Source organism: Garra rufa, chromosome 8 (genome assembly GCF_049309525.1).
Source record: "Garra rufa chromosome 8, GarRuf1.0, whole genome shotgun sequence".
NCBI lineage: Eukaryota > Metazoa > Chordata > Actinopteri > Cypriniformes > Cyprinidae > Garra > Garra rufa.
The window spans coordinates 2,407,032-2,432,714 of NC_133368.1; the positions used below are offsets into that span (position 1 = coordinate 2,407,032).

Sequence of the window (25,683 nt, forward strand, 5' to 3'; positions counted from 1 at the left end):
CACTAATGTCCATATGATTGATTGCTATTAGAGACTTATCTTTAACCCGTGGCCTTCAGAGTAGGTTTAAAATTTGTTTGACAAAACCAAACAAATCTGAACTGGTTAAGATCAGGTTTAGCTGGTTCAAAAAGCTTGATATAAATGTTCTCTCTCAACTCAGGGTTGATCCAGATTTTATAACCCCAAGAGTTAACCGTGTTACCTGAAAGTATGACACATCCAGTAAAAAGCCAGTTTTCTAAACGCAAACTTACCTGTGCAAAAAACTAAACCAGCTTTGTGCAACAGGCCTCTGAAGTTCTCGAGATACAGATCTGGCCATTTAAAATGCGCACGGGAAGTAAAGTGGTCTCGCGTGACGCCGGTGTATTCTGAGGGATCTCAGAAAATGCTCTGACACAGGAAAGACATGATCAGTAGGGGGCAGTCGTGTAACGCACTGAACTGAAGCGGGAGCAAACATCGCTGCAAGCTAAAAGACTCATTTGTACGGTGACCTGGAGGGGACACCTTCGGTTCACTTATGTTTGTCGTGGCAACGACAAATAAACTCGTGGGAACGTCATATTATGTCGTGGCCCCGAGATCATTTTGTCGAGGTAACGACATCCTTATGTTTAATGCATAAATAAACCTGCGTGACCATAACCCAGGATTATCAGAGATAGGTTTATTAATATTTTATTTTGAGTTAAGAAATGATTATATTAAAAAATAAAAATAGTAAGGATATATTTTAATTATTTATTTAGAAACTACTGTTTTCTGAGTCAGTGATGATGCAGTTAACAATCCTCCTCATATCCTCGTTGGACGTGCCTTTAGACAGAAATGCATCTCTACGGACTAGCTACATAATAAAACAGTTTTTGTTTTCTATTTGTTTTATTTCGTTAAGTAGTAATTTAAGTCTTTCTACATATTTATTTATCATGTCTGACAAAAAATAACGGTTAAATATTTTCCACTGAAAAAAATGTAACTGATCGCGCTTGAGCCTTCATGTCCTAAAAATGTGTTTTGCTCTCTCCGCACAAACGATTGGATATGCACCTAATAGCGCACATTTATATCTATTAGTATTTATATATTTTATTTTACATCTATGGATTTTATTTTAGCCAATTCGTGATTTGAGAAGGCAAATTGAAACACAGAGTAGGTCAACTCACTGTCTGCCGCTTGGTCTTTAAGAAACAAAAAGCTTACGTTTAGCGAACAAAAATGCTCCAAACTTTTTTTTTTCTAAATTAACTTAATAAAAAAGAAACTGAATTATAAATACTTTGCCGTCTCATACAGAATGAATTACCGATTATGGCGCCAGATATTGAAACAACAGACATAACAAATACTGTCCAAATAGCCATGTTTGTGCGGGGTTTGGCTACAGAATGTTGTTCCTTGCGCCACCTGGTGGATATTATATGAAGCGCAACAACGTTGTAAAAAAATCTGAAAAAGCGTCTGCAGGCAGACCCGTGATCACGCGTGCCGAATTGCAGGCTGCCGCGTGAAAATAGGCGCATTTTTAATGGCCAGATCTGTAAACCCATGACTCCATCATGTACCGCATCCCTCTTGTCATAACATGCATGTGTTCTTTACACAAGTCACAGGACTGTTTTTATATTAAATACTAGATTCATGTCCTACTTACTTTCCCATCAGCCTCTCTGTCTGCCTTCTCTCCTCCATCCAGTTCTGCCGCGTGACTCTCTGACACAAACATATACACATAATCATTAATATAGCAGTACAGTGTACAGCAGCAGTACATAAGTGAGTGTCTTTAAGATGCACTACGCTAGTGGCTGAAATGGGTTCTGCAGTCCAAATTCAAAATATTATTTCTCCCTCCCATCCTTCATCAGACTCGACACTCACACAGGTTGTCAGATTGAGGACATTTACCTGTTGGGTAAATTGGCAGTGGGCCGAGTCATGCAGACCAAACCAAAAACAGACATTCCGTCACGGAACACACATTTCAAAGTAGAACAAATGGAGTATTGATTTTCAGAGAAAAAAGTATGTGACTAGACTACCAGAGATGTTCCTTTTTTTTTTACTGTAAATTGAAATACCTAATGGGGCGAATCAAATTCATAATGTAAGGCACTTAACAATGCCTTTAAACTCATAAGTACCAGATGGATCTAAACAGTGGCTCTTCGCAGAGTCTTAGAGTTCACTAAATCCAAAGTTTGGAAGTCTATGGTCTGTATTGAAATCCACTACAGGAATATGAAGAATATGTCCCAACAGCCTGAAGGACTTGCATAAAACAAATCAGAGTTGAAAAAAATCTCATAATAAGCATCATCATCAGCATAATTTCAAAAGAATAATTTATTAAGTGTTATGATTGGGCTTTATGTTATTTACTACTGTCCTCTACCAATGTAAGCTGTGTAACTGTATGTTTGTCTTACCTGAGTTCTGCAGCATGTAGAGCTCTTCACTGAGAGCGTCATAATTATCCTCCAGCTGCCTCTTTTTTTGCTCCACGTTCTGCATGTATTCTGTGAGAGACCGAATCTTTGCCTCATGCTGCTCGCAGACACACACAGATACAAAGACACAAACTCAGCATCATAGAGATTACACAGCAGCAGATGTGGATCATGTACTAGCTCACTAGCAGTAGAAAGATTCATTATCATACGCTGTGCATATTGATGGTATGGTGAAAATGGAGTCAAGCTCAGTCAACCCTCCACTACCAAGAATGATTTAAAATGTTGTGGACAGAGACATTTTTGCATGTGACGTTAACTGAATGTCACCAGACTTCATGTTCACACTAATAGAAGCAGGTCAATTGTAACATTGATCACAAAGCATCAACTTAATTATTTGGTTTTAAATATATAAAGAAAATGTTTTTTTTTTTTTTTTTTCTGTTTTAAGTCTGAAGACATTTTCGGAATGTATGAAAATATGATTATAATCAAATAATAATTCAAATACTGAGATTAATCATGATTAATTATGTTATTCTATTTCTAGTCCTTATTTAAATACTTGCAACACATATATTTATACTTCTATATGCTGAAAAGAGGGTTTTTGTAGTAGTATGATCTCAGCAATTCATCACACACACACACACACACACACACACACACACACACACACACACACCTGCGAGATGAGCAGCTGGCAGGAGGACAGCTCTCGGCTGGTTTCCTCCATCTTGCGATGGCACTCCAGCTGCATGTTCTCCAGCTGTCTGCAGCGCTTCACCATCGACTTCACCTCCGACTTGATCTTACTGATGTACAGACGCGCCACAGTGAACTCCTCCTCGATCGCACCACTGATCTCCACCGGCTACATACACACAAACACAACACACAGATTACTGCAGTGACACTTAAACACAACTGCAACTACAGGAAACTGCATTTACCATAACGTTCAAGACTTTTTGAGAAAATATTTGTAGTAAATCATAAATCCAGAAAAATTAAAAACATGCAACACAGAATTTCTTAAATAAATAAATAAATACATAATTAAATCCATTAATAAATACATAAATTCATTCATTCATAGGGTCCTAAAATTCTAAATTATTTTATAAATTTATGAATTTCACTGATGATGTGTTTTTGATTATTAAGTTAATAAACCATTAAAACAGAACACAGTATATTGAGGCTCACAAAAAGATGACATTCCTTCAAAAGCAAAAACATTTCGTCCACAATCAAAAAGTCAGATATCGCACAGCCCTGAAAAAGGATTTTGGAAAAATAAGAGATTTACGGTGTGTTCACACTTGTCATGTTTTGTTCGATTAAAACAAACTCTGGTGCGACCCCTGGTTGGCTGGTTTTAGCTGTTTTTTTTTTCAGCAGGAACTGCTCTGTTAGTGCGGTTCGTTTAAGAAAGTGTGAACATCGCCATCCGAACCCTGGTGCACACCAAACAAGCGGAGCGAGATGGGTCTAACTCTGGTGCGGTTCAAATGAAATATGAACGCAAGATGGACCAAATACTTCTAAAAGGACCAAAAACAGGAAGTAATGACAAGATGCGACACTGTGCATAGGGTTGCCACCCGTCCCTTAAAATACGGAATCGTCCCGTATTTGAGAATGAAATTGCGCGTCCCGTTTTGAATCAATACGGGACGGGTTTTGTCTCGTATTTTTTATAATTTTTTTTAAAGCAGCGTCTCATGGAAATACTGCGGTAAAGCCAGTGCCAGGTTCAGAAAAACACGGTCAAGCCAGCCGCGATTGATTTTAAGTGTGCGCACATATTACAGTGATTACGATAGTTTCAGAAACAACACAGAGAGAACGCGCTTGCAGAGCGCTTTTCATTTAGACGCCCAGACTGAGAGATAATACTACAAAATGCTCGTGAATTTTTACTTACTTATTTATCTGCATTTCTGCTTTAATATCCGTTTTATTTATTGGTGTACTTGACGGTTCTTTTCTGAGAAATGGGACATTATTAGACTTTAGAGTCTAATAAGTAGAAAAAACAAAACAATGATCAGTTCTTATTCAGGACGGCCCATATTATATGCAAAACTCATATGAAACCTTTTTACTGCAGCATTTTTGAGATATGGGACATTATTACAATTTAACGGGGTATATAGACCCCATTTCTAAAAAGTAGAAAAAAACAATGATCAGTTCTTATTCAGGACGTCCCATATTATATGCAAAACTCATATGAAACCTTTTTACCCCCCCCCCCCGAATGCGTCCCTTATTTTTGGGTATTAAAAGTGGTAACCCTAACTATGCAACATGATTCCGCGAAGGGAAGTGGTGTATCCAAAACTGCTGAAAAAAAAAAAAACAGCTTTTTGTATCTTAAATCAAACGCACCTTTTCCTTTTGTTTGGAGCATTCAGTAAGTTCGGTCACGAAATATATGTCACTCAACTCGACCAATCAGGTTGTGAACGTATCACTATGCCTTCAGGTTCTCTATCTTTAGGTTCGCTGTCAAAAATGCCAGTGTGAACACTAAGCGGATCAGGACTAAATGTATCATTTTCCTGTTTGGTCTGGACAAATCAAACAAACAAACATACTCTTAATAGTGTCCTAAAACAGCAACCTTTCTGTGTGTCAAGCTGCTGTGAATACATAATCTCTAAAGATAATCTCATAGGACTTTCAGGGCTTACGAGCTTGATTTCTCCATTGCCGACAATGCTGCTGAACTCGCTGAGGTCCTTCATTAGGCCGTTCAACACGTCAGCGATGCGCTTCCTCTGCTGCGAGCTCACTTCCTGCATTTGAGCAAGCTCTGCCTCCAGCTCCATCAGATTCGCCTAGAAAGCGAAAGAAGCAGTTAAAGACTCTCCAGTTAAAGTTTCACTGCATCGATCTCTGTGTAATGTGAGAATACGCCAGGGGACGTCACCATCTTAAGGCTGAGCTGCTCGGCCAGCTGTTTGTTGTGGATGTTCTTCTCCTCCACCTCCTGACTCTTCTGGTCATAGTTGACCGCCAGCTCCTCCAGCGCCTGCAGAACCTCCCGCACTTCGGCTTTGGCGCTCTCGCTCTCCGTCTGCAGGCGGCCCAGCTCCGTCTGCACCTTATCACTGTCTCCACGTGTGGATGCCAACAACTGAAACGTGATGACAGTAATTAATAAGTTCAAATATGCACCATATATATATCCACCATTATATATATGTGTGTGTGTGTGTGTGTGTGTGTGTAATACCTTAATGTAATTCTTAATAAAAAATGTATCAGAAATACTCAGTTATACGTCCAACTCATTTTTTGAAATTTGAGTGTTTCCCCTGCCATTATTTTAAGGGGGCAAGCCCGCCCCCCACCAATGTTTACAATGTCTCCTCCGCGAAAACACGGACACGATCGCAGACTCCATTCATAAAAACAGAATTTACTATAGCGTGGAATTCGACAACATTTGTATGAATAAATCAAAAGTTGGTCTGTCACTTAATTCGAATCATGATATGTTCTAGTGAAAACTGAGATATGTTCTAGAAAACTGAAATGCAAAAAGACAGTTTTAATATGAATCCATGCATGCTCCGTTTGCCTCTCTGTATGTATGAATGGCGGAGACGCATACTGAAGCATGTGTGACGCTCCCGGCAATTTTTGGCCTATGCATCTCACATGAACAAATAAACTCAATCTCCAAACCTGCTGTGAGTGTCACTTCTTGTCAATTTTACCATTTTTTTTTTTTTTTTGAGAAAACTAGCATCTTATCATACTGTATACACAGACACTTCACTGCAATCTGTCAAAATAAAAGTACGGTTTAACATGAAACAGAACAATATTAGTCTTGTATTACTTTTGTACAGTATAATGTAGGTGTTTCTATATTCCTATTTAAATTGTTTACATATAACAATATATTTGACAGAAATAAATATTACAACCAGATTAACCACTTAATTGTACAAAAAATACTACAATTATTATTTAAACTATTTTATTTGAATATCATTTTTCTTCCATGTATTCATTTTAACAGTTAAACCTCTGTTTGTTTGCCAAAAAAAATAAAAGGGTTTATTTTTCATTTGATTAAAAATAAATAAATGTTTATGCTTCCATCTGATGCTGAAATAGAGAGTATTGCTCTTATTTTTTCCCTAAAATAAATGTTTTCGTTATTACACAAGTAGGCTAAAGTACAAGTAAAAAAAGTAACTTTGGCTACCAGCACCACCTCCCCAAAGCTGTAAACCTAGGGGAACACTGAACTTGTTTAGCATGAGAAACCGACAGTGTAAATAAGACACAATGAATAAAAAAGCATTAGAAATTCCCTTTTAAAGAATTTTCTGACACTATTTCTGGATCAAGAGAGGTTAATATAACCATTACAGTGTGCTGACTTATTTTCTATTTTTTGTAGTTTGAGCACCTGTATTAACACTGTTTTTGGGATGTGCAAGAACTTTGTATTAATAATTATCATATTAACTACCACCACAGGACAATCTGAATGTGACTTCTGACCTCATCCTGATCCAGTATCTGCTCCTTCAGCTTCTCCGCCAGCTGACACTGAAGATTGATCTCATCATCCTAAAAAACACACAGTGAGAGCAATAAAATCATGTTTATCTCGTTTTGTATATACATGCTATAATCCATGATCTGATGGATGACACATGATGCACAGCGAGTGTTCATTTGCTGATTTAGTGTGAATGTGTCTGCATTTCAGAAATGACGCTTCAAGTGCATGTTCACCTTATCGTCCAGCTGTCGGTAGAGTTTGCGGATCTCTTCCTCATATTTCTGCCGCTCTTCCTCTGAGATGCGCACCACAATAGAGGAGGAGTCAGAGTCTCTCTCTCTCTCCCGCTGGCGCTCGGATGGTCTCTCATTGTCCAGAGTCGGCTCATCATTGCTGTCCAGCTTCACCACATCAGCATCTGTCTGCTCCGTCTCTGGAACATTCTCCCCTATAGAAAAAAACCCCATCACAATCGCATCAGTTTACTCTTGTCAGTGAATCCTCAAGAATGTTTACTTTATTTCTCATCTTAAAGGATTACTCCACTTTTAGAATAAAAATTTCCTGATAATTTACTCACCCCCACGTCAATCAAGATTTTAATGTCTTTCTTTCTTCAGTCGCAAAGAAATTAAGTATTTTAAGGAAAACATTCCAGGATTTTTCTCCATATAGTGGACTTAGATGGTGCTTAACAGATTGAAGGTCAGTTTCAATGCAGCTTCAAAGGGCTCTACACAATCCCAGCCGAGGAATAGAGGGTCTTATCTAGCAAAACAATTGGTTATTTTCTAAAAAAAAAAAAAATACACACAAATTTCTATACTTTTTAACCTCAAAATGCTCGTCTTGTCTAGCTCTGTGATGCACATGTGTACTCTGTGCACTCCTGTTCAAGACAATTGAAAAACCTCCAACTCTTTTTCTCCTTCAACTTTAAAATACATTGTTTTACCTTTTTTGTAAAAGGCGTTTGACCTTCTTTGCATGTTCACTTTGTAAACACTGGGTCGGTAGCTCTGCAGCGATGTAGGACCATTTTGAAGCTGGAGAAAATAAGATGTGAGTTTTTCGACCTACTCTAACGGTGTTGAACCGGAGTGAACGGAGTATGCATGCACATGGCAGAGCTTGACAAGATGAGCATTTAAGGTTATAAAGTATATAATTTTTTGAGTTTATTCAGAAATTTACCCTTATTCCTCAGATGGGATTGTTTAGAGTACTTTGCATTGAAACGGCATTTTTAACCTTCAATCCACTGAGGACCACTGAAGTCCACTATATGAAGAAAAATCCTGCAATGTTTTTCTCAAAAAAAAAACAAACAAACAAAAAAAAAAACGTAATTTCTTTGTGACTGAAGAAAGAAAGACATGAATATCTTGGATGACATGGGGGTGAGTACATTTTCAGGAAATTTTAATTTTGGAAACGGAGTAATCCTTTGATACCAGCAAAGAACTTTAAAGGAGAACTCCGGTGTGATATTGACCTAAAGTGTATTGAATCATGATACCGAGTGTGAACGTACCTTGCATATCTCATCTCGTCTTGTCCACTGCTGTCCGAAATCTGGGGTCAGTTAGCTGATGCTCACAACAGCTTGTCAATGAGAGTCAATGGGGCATCGAGGCAGTCATGTAAATAAATCACTGTTTTACGCCATTTATGAGGCACAAAGTAGCTCCACACTTCATCGGTAGACTTCCAAGGGCCCCGACATTTAAAACGAGACATTGAGAACTCAGAAAAAGCACCGGTAGTTTATTTACGAGAAGATTTATGCAGACAGTAACTGCAAGATGTTTCGCGGCCGCCGCCATCTTGAATGTAGTCACGTTAAGTCGAGTGACGAGCAGGAAGGAAACTACAACCTGATAAGTTGAAAACCTGATACGTTCCTTCTTGCTCGTCACTCGACTTAACGTGACTACATTCAAGATGGCGGCGGCCGCTAAACATCTTGCAGTTACTGTCTGTATAAATCTTCTCGTAAATAAACTACCGGTGCTTTTTCTGAGTTCTCAATGTCTCGTTTTAAATGTCGGGGCCCTTGGAAGTCTACCGATGAAGTGTGGAGCTACTTTGTGCCTCATAAATGGCGTAAAACAGTGATTTATTTACATGACTGCCTCGATGCCCCATTGACTCTCATTGACAAGCTGTTGTGAGCATCGGCTAACTGACCCCAGATTTCGGACAGCAGTGGACAAGACGAGATGAGATATGCAAGGTACGTTCACACTCGGTATCATGATTCAATACACTTTAGGTCAATATCACACCGGAGTTCTCCTTTAAGCTGGTTTTTAAGTTGTTGTTTTTTTGCAGGGATTTTCAATTGATATTTGAGTGAGGATGTCAGGAAGGCACATAATATCATTAGTATGTCACCTCAAAACTTAATTAACTTCACAGATATTTTATCGAAGAAGATATTTTAAATATTTAGATATAAAGAAGACACACATCATGTGGACTAAAACTGTGTGGGGCTACTTGTCAATTTATTATTAGGATATGCCCCAAAATCTTTAAGGTTCTCATTAAAAACACAACTTTACCAACAAGGATTATTTAATTATAGACTGCAGAATCTCTATCTCTAATCTTCCTTTCATATCAAAAATATTAGACAACGTTGTATTCTGTCAACTGTTCATTTCTGCAGATTATCCAATGGACCTTAGTTTGACACCATTGACCATGATTCCCTTGCATGAGCTTGAAAAGAAATGGTATATCAATCACAAGGTCGTTACAGAGTGCCACAAGGCTCAGTACTAGGTCCTTTGCTTTTCACTCTGCTTTCTTTAAGAGACAAACTGCAAAAATGCTTTTCTTACTTGGATTTTTGCCTCGTTTCCAGCCAAAATATCTAAAAATTCTTAAATCAAAAAGGATTTTCTACACAAGTAAAACTTATTTTCTTGTTTTCAGAAAAAAACAAGTCAAAATTAAGTGAGTTTTTGCTCACTCTCAATCACAATCTGCCAATGGGGTGAGCAAAAATATCTTATTTTAAACAGAAAACAAGATTATTTTTCATATCCCATTGGCAGATAATTTTGCTTGTTTCAAGCTAAAACACACTTAATTTTGTTTTGTTTTTAATGCAAAGACAATAATTTTACTCATGTAGAAAATTCTTCTCGATTTAAGAATTTTTTAATATTTTGGTTGGAAACAAAAAAAAACATGTAAACATGAAACAATCTTTAACTGTTATGCTAATTTACACTGTAGTACTCAAATTAATATTTTCTCAAGGCCTAGATAAATAGCTGGACTGCGTAGATGATTTGATAACTTGTCATTTCCTAATTATTTAAACAAAAACCTTAAAAAAGAAAACCATCTAAAAGCTAATGACCTCAGAAAAAAACTCCATCTGACACAAAATGCAGCAACTAGTTTTGCATTAGCTGCCTATGAAGTATTTTATAGTTTTCTTTTGTTCATATATAAATCATTGAATTGTTTAGCTTATCTGTACTTAATATAGCTACTAGTAAATTATACTGCATAATTCCCTGTGCACACAAAATTCTATTAAACTAGCAATTCCAAGAATATCAAAATCATCTGTAGATGTCATCATAGGGGATCCTTTTCACATTCAAAGCTCCAAACTGCGACCATTTCTTTCTGTCGGTGCGACTACATTTTGTGAGCAATTAAGAAACGTGAAATGGCAAAGGACAAATCAGTGTTATGTTTGAGCTGTGCAGAGTGCGGACTGTTTATCACCTTGGACCAAAACGCAAACAAACTTGTCCGAGCTCAGAACAGCTTTACTCAGGAACCAAAGTTGATTTCGTGACACTGTTACTGCACAGTGCTGTAAGATTCAGTGAGAAGCATTTGAATTCACTGCAGAATGAATAAGGTTGCTGCAAGATATTTTAAAAATTCTGCCCAGAATTCTGTGTTATAAACAGTGCTGACATATGTCAGAAAACCAGAACTAGCTAACTGTAACCATGGTGTTGTGGCAGATATAGTTGAATGTTATTACAGTATTCATCTCAGGGTTCATTTGTGTATGAAGTAGGGCTGCTCGATTTTGCCAAAAATCATAATCACAATTATTTCTATACTGTTACACACGTGTTTTCATTCTCAACTGTTTATGTCAACTTGAGACACAACTGACGAAGGTTTACGTGAATAATTATCAAACGCCACATTTTGTTATATATTTGCATGTATTTGACCATTTAGGTACGCATCTTAAGATAAACGTTGACTTTACTTGTCCGTGTTCTGTTCCGTCTCTGAACACAAACAGAACAGTGCAAATTCTCTTTCGTGCTTTTAAAAACACACCATCAAATAAACATTAATAAATCAAGCACATCCCATTTTATGCAAGTCACGTTACATGATTTTACTGATTTGCATTTGAATTTGGGCTTTTATAGAGGAGCAAAAGCCCACAAAGGGGGTGGAATCGGGAATTTCGATTAATTGCACAGCTCTAGCATGAAGTAAGAAAAGTCACTTTTCTTCAATTTGCAACTTAAATCACATATAATCACTGAAGTCGGTCAGTTCCATGTAATTGTCAGCAACACATCCGGACCGTCAGGTTCCATCACCACGCCCACTCGTTCCCAGTCACCCGCCTTCTGATTACCTGCACCTGCCGCTCCTCATCATCACCCACATAAATACTCAGCACTTTCACACAGACTTTGTCAGATCTACTCGATAGACACTGGACTCTAACCTTTCGCCTGCCAAACCAACCTGCCTGCCTGCCTGCCTGCCTGCCTGCGGTTCTATTTGTCTCTAAGTTAAGTTATATCCTGCCTTCTGTTTGTTTTGCCATTTCTCTCATGTTGATGCAATTTATGTTCTGAATGATACCTTTCTGTTTTTGAATTTATTATTAAAAGGATCTTTAAGTTTACCCACCTCTCTCTCCTTCCTCCGAGCCTGACAGAAGATCTGACCTAGACAAGATTTCAGATTCTTCACCATGTCAACTCGCCCCACTTCCGACCCTCTCCTCTCCATCTTCCAACCTGCACCGAGCACTTCCCCGTTTGCCTCTGGAAGTCCCATGGCCTTACCTGCTTGCTACTCGGGCGAGGCGGACAAATGCAACAGCTTCCTACTTCAGTGTACTCTATATTTTGAGATGCAGCCCCAGCGATTTCCCACGGAGCGTTCGAAGACATCACCAGTTTGCTGTCGGGCAGAGCGCTGGACTGGGCTGATGCACTGTGGCAAGCGGAAAATCCCATAATCGGTAATCTATCTGCATTTACTAAACACTTCAAGGAAGTTTTTGGAAGATCTACCGGATCCTTATCAGTCTCGGATGAACTGTTACGCCTGTGTCAAGGCTCTTCTTCGGCTGGTGAGTACACTCTCCGGTTCCGCACTCTAGCGACCCTCAGTGGCTGGAATGAACCAGCGCTCTGCTCAATCTTCCGTCAAGGGCTGAACAGCAACATCAGACAGCAACTGGTGATATTTGACGATTCCATCGGTCTCGAAGCGCTCCTCCAAAAGACCGCCTTCATCACCCCCACCAGCCACTACCATTACCGGGTTATGCCCTATGGCCTGGTCAACGCGCCCTCAGTCTTCCAGGGCTTCATGAACGAGGTGTTCCGAGAGTTCCTCCACCGGTTCGTCATCGTCTACATAGACGACATCCTCATCTACTCTCGGAACCTGGCTGACCATCGCCACCACGTTACGCAGGTCCTCACGAAGCTACCGAAGATACCACCACCTGTACCTCAAGGCGGAGAAGTGCGAGTTCCACCAAGCCACCATCCAGTTCCTCGGCTACGTCATCGGTCCAGCTGGGATCAGCATGGACACGGACAAGGTCGCAGCCATCAGGAACTGGCCCCAACCATCAACAGTAAAGGAACTCCAACGTTTCCTCGGATTCGCCAACTTTTACCGCCGTTTCATCCACCAGTTCAGCCTTCATTCTGCCAGCCTCACCAACCTGCTTAAAGGCAAACCAAAAACCCTCACCTGGACTCCTGACGCCACCCACGCCTTCACCTCACTCAAATCTGCCTTCTGTACGGCTCCGGCCCTCGTCCTTCCAGATCCCACCAAGCCTTTCATCGTGGAAGTCGATGCATCCACCGTCGGGGCTGGAGCCGTACTCTCACAGTACTCCGGAGAGCCTCCCAAACTCCATCCATGTGCCTTCTTTTCCCGGAAGTTTTCCCCAGCGGAACAGAACTACGACATCGGCAATCGGGAACTCCTGGCCATCAAGCTAGCTCTGGAGGAATGGAGGCACTGGCTGGAGGGTGCCAATCACCCATTCAGCGTTATCACCGACCACCGTAACCTGGAGTACATCCGAGAGGCCAAACGGCTGAATCCTCGCCAGGCTCGGTGGGCCTTATTCTTCTCCAGGTTCTTCTTCACCATCACCTACCGTCCACGCCATAAGAACCTAAAGGCGGACGCCTTATCCCGTATTCACCAACCAGACCCTCAGCCAACCTCCAATCCCATCCTTCCTCCAGAGCTCTTCCTCAACCCCATCCTGTGGAGCTTGGACCAACAACTCCAGGAGGCCTCGTCCCGAGAGCCAGTTCCGCTGGGAGGTCCAGAAGGGAAACAGTACGTCCCTTCCTCTATGAGCTCCTCCCTTCTGGACTCCATTCACTCCTCTCCGGGCTCTGGACACCCAGGCAGCAAGCGGACCCTCTCACTCCTCCGCTCCCGGTACTGGTGGCCCGGAATGGCCCGTGAGGTAGCCCACCATGTCCGTGCCTGCTCAGTCTGTGCCATGACCAACACTCCACGACAGCTACCACAAGGTAAACTCCAGCCTCTACCCATACCTGCCCGGCCCTGGTCCCACATAGGGATTGACTTTGTCACCGACCTGCCACCATCCAACAACTTCACCTGCATTCTAGTCATAGTTGACCGGTTCTCCAAGTCGTGCCGGTTTGTTCCCCTCAAGGGACTGCCCACGGCTATGGAGACCGCAGAAGCCCTCTTCCAGTCTGTCTTCCGTTATTTCGGCCTCCCAGAGGACATCGTGTCGGACCGGGGCCCACAGTTCATCTCCCGGGTTTGGCATGCGTTCTTCAAACAACTCCAGGTATCCATCAGTCTATCTTCAGGCTACCACCCTCAAACGAACGGCCAGACTGAGCGGAAGATTCAAGAACTCGGACGCTTCCTCCGGGCCTATTGCTCTTCCGACCAGCACGATTGGAGCCGTTACCTGCCCTGGGCCGAATATGCCCAAAACTCTCTGAGACAATCCACTACTGGCCTTACTCCCTTTCAATGTGTGCTGGGCTATCAACCCCCTCTGTTTCCCTGGTCGGAAGAGCCCTCCAACATCCCTGCCGTCGACCACTGGTTCCGGGAAAGTGAGAGGGTCTGGGATTCGGCCCACGTTCACCTACAGCAAGCAGTTCGGAGACACAAGACCTTCCCGGATGTCCGACGTCGTCCAGCTCCCACCTACCAACCTGGAGAGCTAGTGTGGCTCTCCACCAAGGACATCCGCCTCCGACTGCCCTGTAGGAAACTCAGCCCCCGCTACATCGGGCCGTTTCCCATCCAGAGGCAAATCAACCCCGTCACCTACCAGCTCCAGCTCCCTGCACACTACCGCATTCACCCTACATTCCATGTCTCCCTTCTCAAACCTGCCACTAACCCTCCTCTTCATTCCTCCACAGAACCTGGCGGTGCCGAGGTGCCTCCTCCTCCGGAGGTCCAGGAGGACCCATCTGTCTACTCTGTCCGGGAGATCCTGGACTCTCGGCGGCGAGGGGGTCAGCTGGAGTACCTCGTGGACTGGGAGGGTTATGGTCCCGAGGAGCGGTCCTGGGTTCCCCGCAATGACATTCTCGATCCATCTCTACTCTCAGACTACCATCTACAACATCCGGACCGTCCCGCTCCCAGACCTCACGGCCGCCCTCGCCGTCGTTCCCGGGCATCGGGAGCTGCCCGTGGAGGAGGGGGTACTGTCAGCAACACATCCGGACCGTCAGGTTCCATCACCACGCCCACTCGTTCCCAGTCACCCGCCTTCTGATTACCTGCACCTGCCGCTCCTCATCATCACCCACATAAATACACAGCACTTTCACACAGACTTTGTCAGATCTACTCGATAGACACTGGACTCTAACCTTTCGCCTGCCAAACCAACCTGCCTGCCTGCCTGCCTGCCGTTCTATTTGTCTCTAAGTTAAGTTATATCCTGCCTTCTGTTTGTTTTGCCATTTCTCTCATGTTGATGCAATTTATGTTCTGAATGATACCTTTCTGTTTTTGATTATTATTATTTTTATTTATTATTAAAAGGATCTTTAAGTTTACCCACCTCTCTCTCCTTCCTCCGAGCCTGACAGTAATAAGAGTTTTAAAATTAGATTTTGCACTATACTGTTGTTAATAAAAATACATTTTGTATGCTCCCCAACTCAAGCTTAGTGCTTTACTGTTAAATCCGTATAAACATGAACATTGTTTATTTGGCAGTCAATGGGACAGTTACAAGCCTCCTGGTCTTCATCCAAAATATCTTAAATTGTGTTTCAAAGACAAACAAAGCTTTGGAACGACATGAGGGAAAGTGATTAATGACGAAATGTTCATTTTGGGGTGGAGTAACCCTTTAATGCAAAACGATAGTAGTTTTATGATTAAATGACTCATATTTTAAAGTGCTACCAAATCTGCTCCTGGCGCCACCATCTGTAGGACTTAATGGCACTGGTGCCACTGTTCTCAAATGTTAGTCTGGAGCCCTGTATATGTCAGTTTAAATCTACAGTGACAACCCATTTTCACATCAAATTTTTTTTTTCAAAAGTGTATTGTCAGGCTTCATGCCGATTTCATGTTTTGTATTTTTTCAATTCAAATTAAATACCATCAATTTCAATATACTGACAAGCAAACCACTAGTGCTTGAAATCAACTATCACATTGTATTGTAAAATTTGTATTGTATAAAGCACTATATAAATAAAACTGACTTGACTCATCAGAGCAGTGCAAAGGCTCACCGCTGCGCCAGCGCCGCAGCTCCTGCTCCAGCCTCTGGATGGTGTCCTTCAGGCCCTTGTTCTTCTCCTTCTCTTTCTCGTACTTCCTCTTCCACTGCTCAGCTGTGAGCTCCAGGTTAATGGAGGCCGTGTTCTTGATGGTCTTAGCACTACAACACACACACAGGTCTCAGTCTCAAAAATCAACATTCTTCTCCTCCACAATTTTCTGTTATTTATTTCTAAAGCTTTACGTCTGCCATTGGTTTACACTGATAGAATGTTACCAAGGTAACCAACAACAATACACTGGTTAAAGGGATAGTTCACCTGAAAATGAAAATCCTGTCACCATTTACTCACAACCTGTTTCAGTTTCTGTCTTGATAGTGTACATTTGACAGTAGTCATTGACTTTTACAATAGTTAATGGCTACGTCAACTATTTGGTTATCAACATTCTTCAAAATGTCATCTTTTGTGTTCAACAGAAGAAAGAAACTAACATTGGTTTTGAGTACATGCTAAAATAATTTCCGTTTTTTTCACAAACAAGATCTCTGTGTGATCTAGAAGTTACGTTGTGAATGTCTGTGTATGTGCTGAAGGTACCGTTGTCCAAACATGAGGGTGGATTTGGTCTCGGCGTCGTTGTAGCTAGAGGGAGAGCAGCAGATGAACATGGTGGTCCGGCAGTTTCCTCCCAGAGAGTCCTGCAGGATCCTGGTCATCTTGCTGTCGCGGTACGGCACGTGAGTCTTCTGCTCGCACACACCAGAGACATTCAGAGTAAGCCAACACAAATATGCACGTTCATATATGCCTGCGTTTGCGCGCACTTACAGTTCCTTCGGCGAGAGCAGAGATGACGTTGCCCAGAGCAGACAGAGACTTGTTGATGTTTTTAGCTTCATCCAGAACGGCTCCAGCCGCACCCGTCTTACTGACCTGCGTGAGAAAATACATCACAAACAACCTCAAAGGTAACACTTTTGATTAGAGAACACAATTCACTATTAGCTAGTTTATTACTTTAGTAGCATGCATATTAGTAGTGTATTGCCTATATATTAGTACCTATAAAGTGCATATTCTGCATGATCATATTTTAGATTTCTTAACCCTCCCCAATACCTGAACTTAACAACTTCTTTACTATTAATAATCAACAAATTATCAGTTTATTGAGGTATTTTCCTAACATGTGTTGCCTCATTAGTCTTACTGATTTTTTTCAAACATCTGTCATTTAATTATGCGCGGCAATTAAAAAAAGTGTTTTTGAAAGATCAAGATTGCTACAATGAAACATTATATCAAGAATCAGTGACGGGTGAATATATATGTGACCCTGGACCATAAAACCAGTCCTAAGTAGCACAGAGATATTTGTAGCAATAGCCAAAAATGCATTGCATGGGTCAAAATGATCGATTTTTCTTTTATGCCAAAATCATTAGGATTTTTAATAAAGATCATGTTCCATTAAGATATTTTGTACATTTCCTACCATAAATATATTAAAACTTAATTTTTGATTAGTAATATGCATTGCTAAGAAATTAATTTGGACAACTTTAAAGGTGATTTTCTCAATATTTAGATTTTTTTGCACCCTCAGATTCCAGATTTTCAAATAGTTGTATCTCAACCAAATATTTTTGTATCCTAACAAAGCATACACCTTATTTAGCTTATTTTGTGCTCCAGGGTCTCATATTAGGTCTAGATACATTGGCGTCTTTGACCAGAGGTGGAAATTACTGAGATTGACTGGAGGAACTCAATATACATTCAATATATCGCAACATTTAGCTTATTTACATTCCTTGTTCCCTCTAAATCAAGGGTTTTCAATATTATAAAGAGATAAATCATTTCCAATTCTCTTAAAAACATAACCAGTTATAACTGGAATGCCAGATAACATAGGTTTCTAGTTTGCATAAAGGCCAGAGTCAAACAAGAGTCTCTAGGTCTAATGATATGGCTTGATATTTATTTGCCTGTATAATTTTACGCCTTCAGTGGAACACAAAAGAAAAATGTCTTTTTTGTTCATACAATGAAAGTCTAATGTTGTTTATAACCAAAATATTTTGTGTTTCCAGAAGGAAAAAAAGCCATACAGTTTTGGTACAACATAAGGGATGGTAAACAACAGTCTTTTCATTAAGGGTGAGCTATCTCTTTAAACTTGGCGATTGGATACTCTATACAACAAAAGACAAAAAAAGACCTTCTCACTGCCAGCCAGATCCACCAGGTAGAGTTTTCCACAGAGTTTCTGCTCCGTCTCCACATGCTCCTGCTTGATGTTGATCAGGAAGATGCTGTGACTGCGAGAGCTGTGCTCATTCATATCTGACAACAGAACAGCATCTCAATTACTCATCCTACAAGTATGCCATTATAATTCATTCAAATTCAGCTCTGTCTTCACAAAAATAAATAGAGATGTTCCGATACCGATACCTGGGTGTGTATTTAATACAGCTGTAGATACTACTAGCCCTGTATGAACTGATAGAATTATTTAACGATGTGCTTCAGACTTATCCCTTAATAAAACATTAATTTTTTAATATCTGACCTATATTTGACAGTATTTTTATAGTTAGCATTACTACTTCTGCTTTTCTGCACTTCTGGGCTCGTGCAGTTTTGTTTATGTAGCGGTTTGAGCTGATAAACGTTCAGCACTGCGCAGCTCAAACTTGGCACGGTTTAGTTTTGCTTGCCGTTTGATGTTTCTCATATGCAACAGAAATGGCAGTGCTTATGATCACGCCAGAGAGGCTGATGAACATTAATTAGACAGGCTAAAATCGCCCTTTTCTACAGAGAGCTACAAGGGAGCTGTAAAAATATATTGAGATGGTTTTTGGCACTTATGCTGCAAATATATATTCTTAAGAACATCAACAACTAAAATAAATCCCCAAAAAGATGTAAAATATGTGACCTTTAAAACAGAGACACAAAGGATTCATATTCACCCTGCTGAAAAGAACAGCATATGCTGGTTAGGTATGTTTTGGTGCTGGGATGCTGGTTTTAGCTGGTTTATGCTGGTCCTTGACCAGCAACATGACCAGCATTAACCAGCAAAGAACCAGCGTAAACCAGCATAAACCAGCATCCCAGCACCAAAACATACCTGACCAGCATATGCTGTTTTTTTCAGCAGGGCAAATATTAGTTTAGCGGCTTAATATTTACAAATATTAGTTCATGTCGTGATTTGATTCAAAGGTAATGACCTACTTTTGATTAATTCATCCAAACTTTGACAAATTCCGTGACATTCCGCGTTAAACTGTAAATTCCGTTTTTACGACTGGATTTTGCAATTCTCATTTTCTGCATCGAGGAAATCATAGGGCCCTACATTTGAGACATGTCGCCATTTTACTGGCTGTTTTTTTCCGGTCTGAAATGCTGCCAAATGGCGAACATACTTCTAGCATGTTTGTTTTTCCTCTTTGCTGCCATAAACAGTGGTCGCTTGTTTGCATTCTGAGCAACGAAGAAGAATTCTGATTTGCAGCGTTTAGCAAAGCTAGTGGGCATAACTAGGTCTTGTTTAAGAAAATGCTATCGGATCGGTACGTGGGTTCAAGTACTCGCTAATACGATGCAAAAAAATTTTTGTGGTATCGGTGGCATTTCCTATACTAGAATTGGAATCGGAACAACTCTAAAACAAAAGTATTTTAAAATATATTCAGACAGATCGGTTATTTTAAAGTGTAATACTATTTCACCATATTACAATTTATACTGCATTTCTGCAGCCTTGATGACTATAAAACACTAAAAACATGTATGTACACAAAATGTACATTTCAAGCATAAGATCTTCACTGTGCTCAAATTTTTTAATGTAAACTGAACTGTCAAATTGAGATGAAGGTATCATGACTCATTTATAAAATATTTGTAATCACACATATTTTGAAAAATGTAAAAAGAATTTGAGAACAATGACAAAAGTTGCTTACTGGTGACAGCGACATGCCGGTTGGACTTTCCCTCATCGATGACGTCCATGACCTCTTCAGGACTGGACACGAAGCGCTCAGTGCAACCCTGACGCACAAACAGAAAACAGCTGCTTCATTACGGTTTATTCTGATTTATTCACATTCTTATAAAATACACTGCTGGTGGTTGTGAAAAATCACCTTCACGTAAGGGACGCGGTTCTTATCCTCATGCACAGACAGGTTGGTCTTTGTGACTAAAGAGGACAGAAACACAATAAGGAACATAAAAACCACTGTAGTGAATTTGCGATGCTGCACTATTATAGTTTTCTACAAACCATCCAGAAGATCCCGTATTTTCTCCATGTAGATCTCAAAGTATGACACCTGAGGAAATCAAACACTGATTATATTGAGAGCACCATACATTGGGGAGCATTTGTGGTCAGGTTTATAACTCAATGATGCACATGCTATTCGTTTGTTGCATTTGCATACCTTGATGTGGAACTCCAGGTTCTCATCCATGGAGAAGATGTGATTGAAGATGTCCTCTGCGATGCGGGGAATGATGCCCATCTGCTGCGGGTTGTGGAGATTGCCCTGGAAGTGCAATCACAGTAAAACAAAATGAATAAAACTCATCTTAATCTAATCTAATTTTGTATTAAGGTGTATCATCTACATAAATTAAATAATTTTATTTTGCCAATTCATTTATCTCAAGGCTAATAACATATTATTAAAGTACATGTGAGAATAAAATTATCATGCTAAAAACGAGTTTAATGTCAATACATTGTGTACGCATGATCAGAGCCTGTAACCACAAAACATTTCATCTTACCACTAAAAGTTCTCCTAAATGGCAGTAAAAGTTTTTAGCTAAGAGTTTTCTCTTAAAACCTATTCACAAAACTGCTGAGATAAACTTTTACTAAGGAATAGCGAGAAGTCTTAAGCTAAAAGTAAGGGCAGGGTTGACCTCGTTACTATGGATGATGTCGACATGCTCATTAACTATGCACACAATGATTGGCTGACAGGGGAGGGGCCTCTGTCAGACATTTATTCATAGAAATATTGTAACGTGCACTATTATATCATATTCAAATAAATATTTTAAAATGCAGGCTAAGTGTCACTAATTAAACGTGTATCTTCAGCCTCATGTGCGCTCCTCGTATACAGTTAGCGGCTATGCATATAAACGGCCTTTTAATTAACAGGGTAGAATAATCATAGGTGATATAGTAAGGCATGTAAACATAAAAGAAAACCAAACTGGACGCAAGAACAACTCTTACTTCTTGCCCAACTTGTTCATGAAAACAAGGATATAATCAAGGGAAAATTTGGAGTTGGGATAACCTCAAAAACTAAAAAAGATGTGTGGGAAAATATATGTGTACAAATAAATGCAGCTTTCCCACTTTTGTCCAGAAGCAAAGATGACTGTGAAAAGCGCTGGTATTCTTTGCAAAGTCAGGCAAATTAAGGCAGAGATTGCAGAATTTAAGTGACAAACTGCTACAGCTAAACGGACATTACTTTCAAGTTGCCGATAATGTTTTCATGTAACCTTGTTATGCTATTGCAGATTGAAATCCTTAGCCTCATTAAAATATTTATTGCATTCATAAGGAGCTGCCATTAGAGGATTGTCAAAACCTTGATCTGTGGCGTTATTGGGTTGTTTCTATTTGTTGCAATTCTGCAGCAGTCATAATACCTTCGCGATTAAGACCACACCTTCTGAAAAGCTCATTATCATCCAATGCTTCTAAAATGTTTCTGTTCCGAGGCAGACAGCCATTTTAGGATAGTTTTAGGACTTGATCTTAGTGACTTAGGAGTCCTCTCCACTACTCCTAACTTTTCACAGATTTAGGAGCTAGTTTTAGTGCTAAAACGCTTTGTGAAATACTCTTAGAGCAAAAATTAGGAGTCCTGAATTTAGGATTGTTTTAAGCATTATTTTTAAGATTTTCTCCTAAATAGCTAAGTAATGAGATAGGCTACTTTTATCCTTAAGATCTTTTAGGAACAGGGGACAGAATTTGGTGATGTGCGCGCAGGCTTGCGGTGCAGAAGAACGCGTCGAGTATAAATCAGCCTAAATAAGGCTTAAATCACAAGATCATATCCTAACCTTCCTAATATTGCTGTTTCTGGCGATCTGCCTCGGAACTTAAACTTTTTAGAAACACTCTACATGTATATGCACGCATATTCCCACACAACTTTTTTTTTTAGTCTTGGAGGTTATCCCAGCTCCAAATTTTCATTTGATTATATCCTACGTTGGGCAAGACGTAACAGCTGTTCTTGCATCCAGTTTGGTTTTGTTTGACGTTTGCGTATCTCGCTATCAGCCATGATTATTCTATCATGAATAGAAAAAAAGCTTTTTACGTCGGCACTGAAAGCCTAGCGGTTAATGCGTCAATATATAGCGTAACTCCGCTCAAAGAGCTCTGAGTTTGATTCCCGTTTCGAAATATTTTGCTGCTCCCGCCCCCTTCTCTTCACCCAATTATTTTGTGTCAGTTCTCCGCTAATCTGTGTCATTAAAAGCATAAAAAGCTCTTTAAAAAAGTCTGTTTATGTAACGGAAGCCAGCTAGCAAGTGCTGTGCAGGTAAACCTCACTCCCGATCTCAAGAGACGCACTAGCGACAGACACTAGAGGTTGCAGCCTTTAGCCTCCTTGTTAGTGCGTCCGCCTCCCGTGCTGGAGACCTGGGTTCGAGACCTGCTCAGGGGTGCGTTTCCCAAAAGCAACCATGGTCGCAAGTTCTGTCGTTACCAATAGAGTTCAATGGAACTAACGATCATAGTTAGCTAACGATGCTTTTGGGAAACGTACCCCAGAGTGGGTGCGGTAGGACCTGGGTATGAGGGGTTACGTTTACATGCATATCAGCTAATTGTTTATTATAAAAGACTGTCAATCATTTGAACACTTGTTTAGTAAGTGACACTTGCCCTGTATTTTGAATTCTTTATTTGAATGTGGCAACATTTTTACTAACTTTTTAAAACTTAATTTGAATATGGCAATATTTACAACATTTCTATGAATAAATGTCTGACAGAGATCCCTCCTCTATCAGCCAATCACTGTAAGCCTGGTTAGTGAGCATGCTGACATCATCCATAGTAACGAGGTCAACCCCGCTCCTTACTCTTAGTTTAAGACTACTCTCTGCTTAGTAAAAGTTTGTCTCAGCAGCTTTGTTAATAGGTTTTAAGAGAAAACTCTTAGCTAAAAACTTTTACTGCTATTTAGGAGAACTCGTAGTGCTAAGATAAAATGTTTTGTGAATACGGGCCCAGGATATTAAGTAAAGAAATGCTGTACATTTCGTACCGTAAATAAATCAAACTTAATTTTTTGATTAGTAATATGCATTGCTAAGAACTTTAACCCTTGTGCGTTCAAAAAAAAAAGGTACACAAAATGGACAAAAATGTCCACGTCCAAAAACTGCCATAAAAATATCATTTATTAATATTTTTTTCCACTTTCACTGATGTCAATTTTTTAACCAACATCTGTTCTATCCATAGATACCAAACATTCATTCATTTTCAGAATTGTAATGCTTTAAAAGCTTGTTTCTTTACATAATGCTGACTGTCAGTGGGCAACACTAGCTCCAGAGCTTCCTCTGCTGAGTAAAGTCTCTTCATCTTGCAAGCAATGAAATGATCAAGCCCTCAAGCACCAAATATGTATAGGTTTTGCTTTGCAAACAACTGTCTGGGCTGTGCGAACACTCAAACTTTGTATAAAATCTACCAGACTACACGATCAGCATTTTCTTGTGGTGAAAACAAAAACAATGTGTTCAGGGGCTTCTGAACTTCTACATCAAATTCAAGCTCACCTTTTATCTCTGTACAAAAACATAACAATTGAAAAAGTGCAATCAAGGAATAAAATGTGTGTTTGGGTGAAAAAGAAAAATCCTCAAAGCTCATTAACCTTCTTTGACCTTATTCATAGCTTTCTCATTGCCCTATGACCCTGCCAAGGGTGAAACTCATATACATGGAGTGGGATTTTTGATTGCCAGTACAATATCATTTCTTTCAAACTAATTACACCCATAAAATTTTCAGTAAACACATGCAAACCACACTCTGACATCCTTACCAACATACCCACACAATTATAGCTGCATTATTTTTCCAATTGACTCTATAATAGACTATAATATGCATAAGCAGAAAACACAAAAAAGTATTTATTTTATATGCCAAATTTGAAAAATGGCACAATCTAGTAAACAATGGTACAATTTTTAAATTTGAAGCCTTGCCAATAGAATGAATGCCCATTAGCAAACATTGCATCATTTTATAGTCAAATGGCCCTGGGTTAAAAATGTGCAGTTTTAACGGGTTTCAATGTGGACATTTTTGTCCTTAAGGTCCTGAGTGTGAGTATTTTTTGTACAGAGGGTAAAATAGATTTTTTGAAGGAAATGAGGGTGGAATATTAAAATGTCACTAAAAATACACACCTGAGCCAAGATTTATGCAGTTGCCATTAACACAGACACATTTAAAACAAAAAACAAAACTGAAATGGACAAAAATGTCCATAAGGTCGCACAAGGGTTAAAGGTGATTTTCTCAATATTTAGATTTTTTTAGACCCTCAGATTGCAGATTTTCAAATAGTGTATCTCAGCCAAATAGACAAAAAATTTTACCCTTACACTGCAAAAAAAAAAAGCTTTTCTTACTTAGATTTTTTTGTCTGGTGTTTAACCAAAATATCTAAAATTCTTAAATCAAGAAGGATTTTCTAGACGAGTAAAAAAATGTCTTGTTTTCAGAAAAAAAAAAAAGTCCAAATTGAGTGAGTTTTTGCTTAGAATAAGCAAAAATAATCTGCTAATGGAATAAGCAAAAAAATCTTATTTCAAACAGAAAACAAGATTATTTTTCTTACCCCATTGGCAGATTATTTAGCTTGTTTCAAGCAAAAACACACTTAATTTTGACTATTTTTTTCTGAAAACAAGACCATTTTTACTCGTCTAGAAAATCCTTCTTGATTTAAGATTTTTTTTAAATATTTTGGCTGGAAACAAGACAAAAAATCGAAGTAAGAAAGGTTGTAGCAATAGCCAGAAATACATTGAATGAGTCAAAATGTATTGATTTTTTTAATGCCAAAAATTATTTGGATATTAAGTTAAGAAATGTTGTACATTTCCTACCGTAAATAAATCAAACTTAATTTTTGCATTGTTAAGAACTTTAAAAGTGATTTTCTCAATATTTAGATTTTTTTGGACCCTCAGATTGCAGATTTTCATATAGTTGTATCTCAGCCAAATAGACTGCTAATAGACTAAAATGCTTTTCTTACTTAGATTTTTTGTCTTGTTTCCAACCAAAATATCTAACAATTCTTAAATCAAGAAGGATTTTCTAGATGAGTAAAACTTATTTTCTTGATTTCAGAAAAAGCAAGTCAAAATTAAGCTTTTGCTTAGAAAAAGAAAAATAATCTGCCAGTGTGGTAAGCAAAAAAACCTTATTTCAAACAGAAAACAAGATTATTTTTCTTACCCCATTGGCAGATTATTTTGCTCATTTCAAACAAAAACACACTTAATTTTGACAAGAAAATAAGTTTTAATCATCTAGAAAATCCTT

The 25,683-nt window shown here is 39.4% G+C and overlaps 1 protein-coding gene across 1 annotated transcript in view; it reads right to left on the minus strand.

The window, feature by feature from the left end:
• The window catches only part of kif5aa (kinesin family member 5A, a), a 40,472-nt gene that overhangs the window by 11,317 nt on the left and 3,472 nt on the right, over positions 1-25,683 (minus strand). Inside the window, exons 4-18 of the mRNA XM_073845218.1 lie at positions 20,504-20,608; positions 20,344-20,392; positions 20,204-20,259; positions 20,021-20,108; positions 18,256-18,380; positions 16,860-16,964; positions 16,629-16,777; positions 16,038-16,186; positions 7,236-7,450; positions 6,999-7,067; positions 5,407-5,613; positions 5,168-5,314; positions 3,151-3,339; positions 2,439-2,556; positions 1,664-1,722 (exon numbers count right to left, since the gene is read on the minus strand). Of these exons, the coding sequence (XP_073701319.1) occupies positions 1,664-1,722; positions 2,439-2,556; positions 3,151-3,339; positions 5,168-5,314; positions 5,407-5,613; positions 6,999-7,067; positions 7,236-7,450; positions 16,038-16,186; positions 16,629-16,777; positions 16,860-16,964; positions 18,256-18,380; positions 20,021-20,108; positions 20,204-20,259; positions 20,344-20,392; positions 20,504-20,608 (1,830 nt within the window). The remainder of the gene's footprint in view (positions 1-1,663; positions 1,723-2,438; positions 2,557-3,150; positions 3,340-5,167; positions 5,315-5,406; positions 5,614-6,998; positions 7,068-7,235; positions 7,451-16,037; positions 16,187-16,628; positions 16,778-16,859; positions 16,965-18,255; positions 18,381-20,020; positions 20,109-20,203; positions 20,260-20,343; positions 20,393-20,503; positions 20,609-25,683) is intronic.